The sequence below is a fragment of the Pituophis catenifer genome, unplaced genomic scaffold (genome assembly GCF_029215685.1).
Source record: "Pituophis catenifer annectens isolate HBS135680 unplaced genomic scaffold, rPitCat1.0.hap2 SCAF_4, whole genome shotgun sequence".
NCBI lineage: Eukaryota > Metazoa > Chordata > Lepidosauria > Squamata > Colubridae > Pituophis > Pituophis catenifer.
In genome coordinates, this window is record NW_027256884.1 from 118,101,938 (window position 1) to 118,112,858 (window position 10,921).

General features: G+C 43.1%; 1 protein-coding gene across 1 annotated transcript; it reads left to right on the forward strand.

Annotated features, from left to right (window-relative positions):
• The first annotated feature begins 523 nt into the window (after positions 1-523).
• Positions 524-10,416, forward strand: CCDC82 (coiled-coil domain containing 82). Its single transcript, XM_070943667.1, has 8 exons — positions 524-1,234; positions 5,969-6,116; positions 6,252-6,338; positions 6,465-6,557; positions 7,256-7,380; positions 8,072-8,242; positions 9,462-9,671; positions 10,315-10,416. The coding sequence occupies exons 1-8, from the start codon at positions 524-526 to the stop codon at positions 10,414-10,416; spliced, it is 1,647 nt and encodes a 548-aa protein (XP_070799768.1).
• Positions 10,417-10,921: the final 505 nt, after the last annotated feature.

Genomic DNA, 10,921 nt, shown 5'->3' on the forward strand with positions numbered 1-10,921 from the left:
CCCCACATTTCTCCCAAGCCAACAAAGCCACCCCCTCAATCTCCGTCGGCTCCAGTTCTGGCTCATCTTACTCCACAGATTCGGGCTCCGATGGGGACATGACAGTAACTTTGAGCAGTCACTAAATCAGGGGTGTCAAACCCGATCACATCATGAGCCAGATCGTGATATATCACAAGGTTTTTTTTGCCTTTGCAGAGCCGGGGTGGGCGTGGCCTGTGAGTGGCTTATCTGCAGGCTACGGGCTGCCAGTTTGACAGGCCTGGACTAAATGAATAGTTGTAAGTTAAGGACTGCCTGTACTTTTCTCCCCAATTAATAATCCATTAAATTAAGAGTTTGCTGTACATCTATTTCTTTTAAGTCTGGAACAAGGGGTGTGACCAGAAAAGAAAAGCCTCAGTTTTTGACTGGGCTTCCCATCACTATTTGAGGAGTTCTAAAAGTAAAAATATAGTGAACTTACAACACAGAATTTATTCTTCTTCTTTCTTTTTTTTCTTTTTTTTTTTAGTAATTCCTTATGGAAACTACACCTGTAAGTAGAAGATACAAAACCAGAAACACCACAGCAGAATCAGTGGCCAAATCTCATGTTGACCAGAATCAGACTAAAAGATGTCTCTTTCCTGAAAGTCAGGATGATGACGACAAAATTATTTCCTCCTCTTCCTCATCCTCAGAAAAAGATCCTGTAAATCCTGTAAGTAGAAGATACGAAACCAGAAGCACCAGAGCAAAACCAGTGGCTAAATCTCGCATTGACTGGGATCGGACTAAATTTCTTGAAAGTGAGGATGATAGTGATGATGAAATGACATTGTCCTCAGAAAAAGATCCCAAGTCCAGTTCGAAAGAAGATGTAGATGGAAAAGAAGAAGGGACCGCCATACTTAGCAAAAGTCATGGTGAAGCTGGGAGCAATGCAGATTTACAGAAAGTTTGCAGTGATGTTTCTTCTGATGAAGAAGAAAACATCTCTTTTGGAAAGAGGAAGAGATCTCGGACAGCTGTGATATATGACAGTGATGAAAGCAATGACAGCAACATTCCTAGGAAAGTGATTGCAAAAGGCAGGAGCGTAATTAGCGAAGACAACTTGTCTGTCAGTAAGGAGTCACCCACATCCCCAGAAGAGAAAGCAGCCAATAGAAAACGAGAAAGATACCTAAAGCTGCTAGAACTGTCTTACCGGCAAGCACAAAAATCTGGCAAAGTCAATCGACGTGATGAGGTACATTTCCAATTCATTTCAAAAACATATTTTCACACTTGCCGCTAGATCACAGATGGATTTCATCTTACTCCACGTGAATTTTAGAAGCACCTTTTTATATTTACCTTGTGATCCCAACACTATGAAAAAAGCCATAAATACTGTAATTAGCTTGTGAGTGGCTTCATTTGATTAAGTGCCATCAAGTACATAATCTCGATGATGATGATGATGATGATGTTATCCATTCAGTTGTATCATAGGCCAGGTCTCTCCATTATCAGAGGTGGTGGATCATGGCCCCTTTATAAATTATGGACTTCAACTCCCAGAATTCTAAGCCAGCATGGCTGGCTCAGGAATTCTGGGAGTTGAAGTCAATAAGTCATAAAAGGACCACTGTTCCCTACTTCTGCTCCACATCTTCTGATCTTCTACTTTGACTCTCTTGGAAGAAAATACCCATCTGGTTCAGTTCCAAGCTGGGAGAAAGGCACTGGAGACAAAATGGAGGCTGGAGGCTAATTGGAAAGAGAGTCCATTTATTGATGAACAGGATCACATGTTTGTGGTTCTGGTGCAGGTGGCCACTTGGAGTTGAGAGTGGGGTTTTTTTATACCTTCCCTAGGCTTTGTATTTGAGCTTCCTGTTCCTATGCAAGAACATGTATTCTATTGTCAGACTTCCATGGGGCTATGTAGGGGTCATGTTTGTCTGAGCTAAGTTTGGTTAAAGTTTGCTGGGGGTAGTGCAACAACTGATATGATGCAATTAAGGGGCTTATGTTCTGAAAGGATGTTGGGCAACTCCTATTGTGTCTTAATGGCTTTCCTCCTGTTTTGTCTCCTGGGTGGGGATATTTGCTTATGAATAGAGCTGCCTAGATACCTGACTTCTTTCAATAAGCTCTTTATCTCTTAACTGCTGACATCTGCTGAGGGCTATTGCGAAAGGTGGGGCCTGCTTTCTCCCTCTTAAAAAACATGTTTCTCCATTTCTCATCCAGGGAAATATAATATTCTGCCCTTTTAATATTTCTCAAAATATTTCCTTCTTCTGGGGATGGGGGTGGCTTCCCATAACTCTTAATCAACTCTTAGTGACCGTCTGGGTAGATTTTTCTCCATGACAATCTGTCCATAACCTGGTCTTCCATCTCTTCCAACAATGCACTTATTGCTATTGTAACTGACTCCCTCCCTCCCTTTTTTTTTTTAGCCATTTTTTCCTCTTCCACTTTTCGCAACATTAGCACTTTCTCTGGAGAGCTAGGTCTCCACATAATGTGTCCGAAGTTGGATAATATGAACCTGCTCACTTATGCCTCCAGTGGAAACTCTGCGTTGATCTGTTCAATGACCTGTTTGTTTTCTTGGCTGTCCACAGTATTCTCAGGAGTTTTCTCCAACCACAACAATTCAAAAGCATCAACGCTCTTCCTGTCCTGCTTCTTTAAAGCCCAACTTTCACTTTGATAGAGCATCGCATGGAATACCAATGTTTGCACAGCTCTGATCTTTGTAGATATGGTACTGTATTTATTGTGTCATATGACCACTTAACTCAAACTTTGCAATAACCAGTAGCCTAACATAAAACATATTGGTACTGTATTCTCCATATACACAGTGAAATTACTTTAACATTATTATTATTATTATTCAAATTTCTATACCGCCCTTCTCCTTTCGGACTCAGGGCAGTGAACAGCCAAGATAAAAACATCTATACATAACATCACAGTTAAAAATAAAGTTAAAATAATTTATAAATTTGGCCCGTAATTTAAAACTTGTCAATTTAAAATCAATATTAAAATTTTAAAACTAACCCTAAAATCAAGACAGACCGGCTAACTGAAAAAAATAAGTTTTTAGGGCCCGACGAAAAGTCCGGAGGGTAGGTGCCACCACAGAGAAGGCTCTCCTCCTGGGGGTCGCCAGCCGGCATTGTTTGGCCGACGGCACCCTGAGGAGGCCCTCTCTGTGGGAGCGAACCGGCCAGTGGGAGGCTATTGGTGGCAGAAGGTGGTCCCGTAAGTACCCTGGCCCTAAGCCATGGAGCGCTTTAAAGGTGATTGCCAACACCTTGAAGCTCACCCGGAAGTCCACCGGAAGCCAATGCAGCTCGCGCAGGAGAGGAGTCACATGGGAGCGCCCTGTCGCTCCCATAATCCCCCGCGCGGCCACATTCTGCACCAGTTGGAGCCTCCGGGTGTACCCCAAGGGGAGCCCCATGTAGAGAGCATTACAATAGTCCAGACGAGAAGTGACGAGTGCTTGAGTGACCGTGCGTAGGGAGTCCCGGTCCAGAAAGGGGCGCAACTGGCGTATCAGGCGAACCTGACAAAAAGCCCCCCTGGCCACGGCTGTCATATGCCCTTCTAAAGACAGCCGCGCATCCAGGAGGACACCCAAGTTGCGGGCCCTCTCCGTGGGGGCCAATGATTCGCCCCCAATAACCAGCGATGGCGTCAGCTGGCTATACCGGGATGCCGGCAGCCACAGCCACTCGGTCTTGGAAGGGTTGAGTCGAAGCCTGTTTCTCCCCATCCAGACCCGCACGGCCTCCAGGCACTGGGACATCACTTCCAAGGCATCATTGGGATGGTCTGGGGTGGAAATGTACAGCTGAGTATCATCAGCGTACTGATGGAACTCCACCCCAAAACCACGGATGATCTCACCCAGCGGCTTCACATAAATGTTGAACAGGAGGGGTGAGAGGACCGACCCTTGTGGTACCCCACAAACAAGGCGCCTTGGGATCTACCGCTGCCCCCCTGTCAACACGGATTGCGACCGGACGGAGAGATAGGAGGAGAACCACCGCAAAACGGTGCCCCCCCACTCCCAGTCCCTCCAGCCGGCGCAACATGATACCATGGTCGATGGTATCAAAAGCCACTGAGAGGTCTAATAGGACCAGGATAGAGGAATAACCCCTATCCCGGGCACTCCAGAGATCATCCACCAACGCGACCAATGCCGTTTCCGTGCTGTACCCAGGTCTGAAGCCGGACTGGAGCGGATCCAGATAGACAGCTTCATCCAGGTACTGGGGAAGCTGTCGCACCACCACACTCTCAACAACCTTCGCAATAAAGCGAAGGTTGGAGACTGGACGATAGTTAGCCAAAACAGTCGGATCCAGGGATGGCTTCTTGAGGAGAGGCCTCACCACCGCCTCTTTCAAGGCGGCCGGTAGGACACCCTCGCTCAAAGAAGCGTTGATAATCCCCTGGAGCCAGCCTCGTGTAACCTCCCGGGAAGCCAGCACCAACCAGGAGGGACACGGGTCCATTAAACATGTGGTTGCGTTCAGCCGTCCCAAGATCCTGTCCACGTCCTCGGGAGCCACAGGATCGAACTCCTCCCAGATAACACTCTCAAGGCCTGCCTCAGTCATCTCGTCTGAACTAACCCAGTCGGCGGCCAAGTCTTCCCAAATCTGAGTTATTTTATCATCCAGATACTGTACAAAATCCTCAGCTCGGCCCTGCAAGGGGTCCTCCCGCGCTCCCAGATGGAGGAGGGAGCGGGTCACCCTAAACAGGGCGGCTGGGCAGTTATCTGATGACGCGATAAGAGCGGCAAAATAACTAGATTTCGCCGCTTTTATCGCCACTAGGTAGGTCTTAATATGAGACCTTACCAGTGTCAAGTCAGACTCGGAACGACTGGCCCTCCAACCGCTCTCTAGGCGTCTTTTCTGGAGCTTCATCTCCCTCAGCTCCTCAGAAAACCAAGGAGCTAAGTGAGTTCGGTGCCGGGTCAGAGGCCGCAAAGGCACGACCCGGTCCAAAGCCCCGGCAGCCACCCTATCCCAGGCGGCCACCAGGTCATCAGCCGAGTCATGAGCTAGAGTCTCAGGAAATGGCCCAAGCTCCATCTGGAACCTATCAGGGTCCATCAGGCGCCTGAATGAATGCTAATCCCATTCATGAAACACCAAAGTATTCAACTAAAATATTGTTCTGACATAGCTCCCAAACACGAGAGTAGTTAATTAAATGTTCCCTTTATTAGGAGTGCCTCAGCCCCGGCAAAAAGTCTCTCTCACACACACAGCAGGCTAACAAGTCTTTCAGTGCCTGTGGAAAGCGAAGTTCGCTCCCTTTCCCCCTGAAATAGCCCCACACACCAGGAGTATCTCCTTCCCTCCTTCCCTCCCTCCCTCCTTCCCGCTCTCTTTCTCTCTCTTTCTCTCTCTTTCATGCTCACAAGGCACGCCCAACTTTCAGCACCACAGATTCAAAGGAAGAATTCTGATAAATTCCAGACAGGATTCAGAAATCACTGCCTGACCGAGGGCAGATGAATAGTTGTCTGCTACACCTATTCATCTCTGCCCCCTGCCTTTTATCCCCAGAATTAGCGTGGGGTTTAGCTAGCAGCAGTGGCTCTTCTGCCCAAGGACCGGCCCATAGATTCCTGCTGTTCTCCTCTCTTCTGCCTTCGGTGCATCTGCACATCAGGCACTGGAGGCCAGCTGTTCCTCCTCTTCCTCATCAGCTACCTCCAGACCTGAGGACTGACGATAGCCCAGCCTCTCTCTCTCTCTCTCTCTCTCTCTCTCTCTCTCTCTCTCTCTCTCTGCCAGTTCCATTCCATCTTCCCCCTCAGAGCTCTCAGATTGCCTTGATGCTGACCCTGACTCCTACACCTCTGATATGGCTTCTGGAGGGGCCAGCAGCCGACAGGCCACAGCAAATGTTCTATTAATACTGTGCCTTTTTTTAACGTCACCAGAGAAGTGCAGATGATGCTTTGATGCAACAGGATGGTCACTCACCCCTCACACAAGAGGAAATCGGTGTTGTGTCTGATGAAGATAGCATGAAAAATTTCATAGATGATGCAGAAGAGGAGGAGGAGGAAGAAGAAGAAGAAGAAGAAGAAGAAGAAGAAGAAGAAGAAGAAGAAGAAGAAGAAGAAGAAGAAGAAGAAGAAGAAGAAGAAGAAGAAGAAGAAGAAGAAGAAGAAGAAGAAGAAGAAGAAAAGGAGGAGGAGGAGGAGGAGAAGAAATTGAAAAGGGATAACTTTGGGGAGGAAGACTTCCAATATCAAGACAAAAAACATCATGTGGCCAGTAACTTATTGGAGAAACATGTTCCATTTGGTAAGGTCACAACAAATAAGTAGTAGCTTAAATATCCCTGTTTATAGTATTTATTAGCACCTATTAGTTGTTTATTCATATGGGCCGTACTGACACATATTTGTGATGATTTTTTTTTTAAAACAGTGTCTGAGGTCGATCAATATTTACACTTTCAAAGAGTTGTGAAAGCCTTTCTCATCAATGCAATCGATAATACATTTCTGAGCTCCTTATATGGTAAGCAAGCATCCCTTCCAAAGAAGATATTTGTTATCCTCTTTCAATTTTTTCCCCCTCAGAGCAGTAAATAAATGCATTAGAGATAATCCTTAACAACCATTCATTTAGCAACCATTTGAAGTTACAGTGGCACTGAAAAAAGTGACATACAACTGTTTGTCACACTTAAAACCATCACATCACCTCCACACTCAGGTAATCAAAATTCAGGTAAGCGGCGTGTATTTGCCATGGTTGCAATGTCCTGAGATTAACACAGTGGTGAAATCCAAATTTTTTACTACTGGTTCTGTGGGCGTGGCTTGGTGGGCGTGGCAGGGGAAGGATACTGCAAAATCTCCATTCCCACCCCACTCTGGGGCCAGCCCGAGGTGGTATTTGCCGGTTCTCCGAACTATTCAAAATTTCCGCTGCCGGTTCTCCAGAACCTGTCAGAACCTGCTGGATTTCACCCCTGGATTAACATGATCATTACTTTCAGCCAGCTTCCAACAAGCAAAGTCAATGGGGAAAACTGTATTCTCTCAGCGACTGTGTGATTCACTTAACAACCATGGCCAAAAGGTCATTAATGGAACGCAGCTTGCTTAGCAACATAACTTCTGGTTCCAGTTCTTGCCATACATTGAGGGCTCCTTGTACTGTTATAAAAATTGTGATGTTAGTAACAAGGCCTATTTGTTTTCTCTCCAAAGAAGGAAAAAGAAAAAAGAAATACGCGCAGGATATGCGAACTTCCCTCTATTATTTTGATGAACACTTTATTCAACCTTACCTTGAAAGTGTAGGTTCGGGATGTCGCTGGAAGAAACGATACAGGGTACTGAATTCTCTTCTTAATCTTTTAATCTAATTGCTTAGTTGATTTGGCTCTGGCATTCAGATCCATGCAATGTGTTATTTTTTCTTAGTGCAGTATGCAACAATGGAAAAGAGTAACACATACAAGCAGCCCTTAAAACAATTCATGTAGTGACTCTTCGAAGTTACAACAGCACTGAAAAAAGTGACTTAGGACCATTTTTCACACTTACGACTGTTGTAACATCCCCAAGATCACCTGGGGCACATGATTGGCATGTAATTGGCATATTTATGACAGCTGCCGTGTTCCCGGGGTCATGCGATCCCCTTTGGCGAAGCCAATGGGAAAGCCAGATTCACTTAACAACCATGCTACTAATGTAATAACTGCAGTGATTCACTTAACCACTGTGGCAAGAAAGGTCGTAAAATGGGGCAAAATTCATTTAACAAATGTTTCACTTAGCAACAGAAACTTAGGGCTCAACTGTGATCCTAAATCAAGGGCAACCTATGTATTTGTAATACTTTAATGCATTCTGATTTAGTACTTTTCTCATTTGCCTTCAAGAAACTTGAACTCCATTATGGTTGTAAGTTGAGGACTATCTAAATTTTGCTTCTATATGAGTGTGTAGTATCCCCAAAATGTAACTAAGTCCCTGGAGCTATTAACAACAGAACTCTAATCAATTGTATTTTTCTAGAGACGACTAAACAGTTACTCTGATGTCGACATAAAACCGCAACACTTAGAGAGGCGTATTTGTGAAGCCTGTGAGCTAGATAGAGACTGTAGGTTTCTAGTGATTCTTTCTGGAAATGAGTACTGTCATAAAACACTGAAAGTGGATGACTTCATGCCCGACGATATACAGGTATGTTTTGCTAATTACTGAAAAGCTAATGTATTTGCGTGTTTTAAAGCCTTTGCGCTTTTTAAAGGTTATTTTGTTCACAGGTTTCAGATGTGGTATTTATAATAATGTGTGCTGGTGTTGTAGTGTGCCCTAAGCCAAAATGGGAAAGGCATTTCGTACGTATCATGATAGAGTCACTACTCACTGTACCTATCAGCTGCTCTATAAAACAAGCTTTCTCTTTAAAATTCACGTTTCCAAAATCTCTAGGGATTCCTCTGAATCTGAATTGCCTTTCTGAAGTTCTAAAGCAGGGGTGGGAAACGATGGCCCTTGTATGATTTGTGGACTTCAAGTCCCAGAATTCCTGATTGCTCAGGAATTAAAATGCTCAGGTTTAAAATCTGGCTCAATTTTGAAATCTTTTTTTCCCATTGGCATTTTGGTTTTCTGAATGCAAAATCCAAAGTCTGCCTAAAATGAAAATGCTAGAGACTGGCTTAATTCAGAATAATTTATCATTTTTTCCCCTCATATTTACGTGCAAATAAAGTAACTTTAGATAGTTGGGTAATTAAGTAAACAGGAGAAGTGAATTGGTCGATTTAGAAGCTGTGATCATTTTATTATGTGAGAAATATGCCCTTTGAAACAACATTTTGTCCAATTCCTTTCATGTGCTAACAGCATCGTATATGTACAGCTTTAAGTTACTGAATATTTGCTGGGCTCCTAATTCTCTGTTCCCAAACTTTCTAATGACTGCTTAGATTTTTGCTAGGTTTGACTGGTCTACTATGTAAACTGAGGGTTTTCCGTGTTTATATTCAGCAACTCATTAAAAAAAATTCCTTTGCAATTCATTGAACAAGATATTCCTTGTGACTTAATGATAATAAATGTATGCAACAAAGAAGTCATCTTTTTTATTTATACTTTCAAATGTCAGACAAATACATCGGTGCCAATACTTTAACTAGTTACAAAAAAAAGTAATTGCTTGTTACTTTTCTTGAACAAAAAAGAAAAAGTTGGACACAATCAACATCACCGTTGCCTTCATCAAAATGGGTGCAGGAGTGGTTTTCTAACTAAGATTTCATTATCGGATAGTAATAAAAGTCCTGTCTGCGTTAAATTCTCTTATTTTATAGGACATCCATTCTTGCTTAACTAATTGGAGTGTTTACTACTGTTATTCAGAATATACTCACTAAAAGAATTTATGTTTCTGCAGAGGTTGAAGGTCGGTGTCGTATGTCAAAGGCGTACCAAGGTTTATCACGATCTGAAGCATTATAAATATAAGTTGTATCAGGAATGCTGTTCAGCTATAAAAAAACAATGTCTTCAGGATAAAGGAGATGAAAATCTTCAGGATGAGCCAGTCAAAGATTTAGTGAAACGAGTTTTCAGCCAACTGGAGGAAGACGGCTGGATATGTGAGGTAACTCACTTTGTTGGAAATGCATTGCTTATGGATTAAGTGAGGGACAGAAGGGCTTCATATAACGTCTAAGAAGGATTATAGGAAGTCCTTGATTTACAACCACAATTGAGCCAAAAAATTATGTGGCTAAGTGAGTTCATTTAATGCCTGTCTGACTTAACAACATAAATTTTGGGTTCACTTCAGAGGTGGGTTTCAGCAGGTTCTGACCAGTTCTGGAGAACCGGTAGCAGAAATTTTGAGTGTTTCAGAGAACCGGTAGTAAAAATTCTGACTGGGCCCCGCCCCAATCTATTCTCTGCCTCCCAAGTCCCTGCTGATTGGGAGGAAATGGGGATTTTGCAGTATCCTTCCCCTGGAGTGGGGAGGGAATGGAGATTTTACAGTATCCTTCCCCCGGACTGGGGTGGGAATGGAGATTTTACAGTATCTTTCCCCTGCCACGCCTACCAAACCACACCCACCAAGCCATGCCTCAGCCACCAAGCCACACCCACAGAACCAGTAATAAAAAAATTTGAAATCCACCACTGATTCACTTGTGGTCATAAATCGAGGACTACCTGTACTTAAAATTTTATATACTTACACTTAGAATTTGAGATTATTCACAATAGTGTTTTTCTTCCTTTTTTTGCAGAAATATTCTGACCTTAAAAGCTATCAGGACAAAGTAGCAGAATTCCATAAATTTTTGAGAGAATTTAAAAGAGAACTCCTTTCATTTGAGAGGCGCTACTGATGTTTTTTACCTCTATACCACATTTCTGATATTATTCTTTTTTATTTATGGTTTACTGTAGCATGCAAATATATGTGCTAAATTTCTTTTTTTTTCTGCTTTATTTTAATTATCAAAATAATCTTCCAAATGGAAATTTTTATAGAGGAAGACTCTTGAGGACTGAATCGCTCATCAAGCTATCCTCAAATCAAAACTGCACATTTATTCAACAAATGAATTTTTCTGTGCTGTGTTACACAAGCACTTTCTTCAAAGATAAAATTTTCTGTGTTGCTTTTTGACACTTTTGATCATCATCTCTTAGTACCATCTTTTCTACAAACTATAAACATTTAGTTTAATTTTTTCAAACTATCTTTCTAAAACCTGCACTTTTATCCTTCTGGCAGATATAGAATTCAAGGATTTTATTACCATTGGCCTAACTGTCAGAGGAAGAAACTTAGGAAGGAGCTACTGCCCTAATTTTTCAGGCAGTTAAAAGTGAGGGCGAGATATTTGT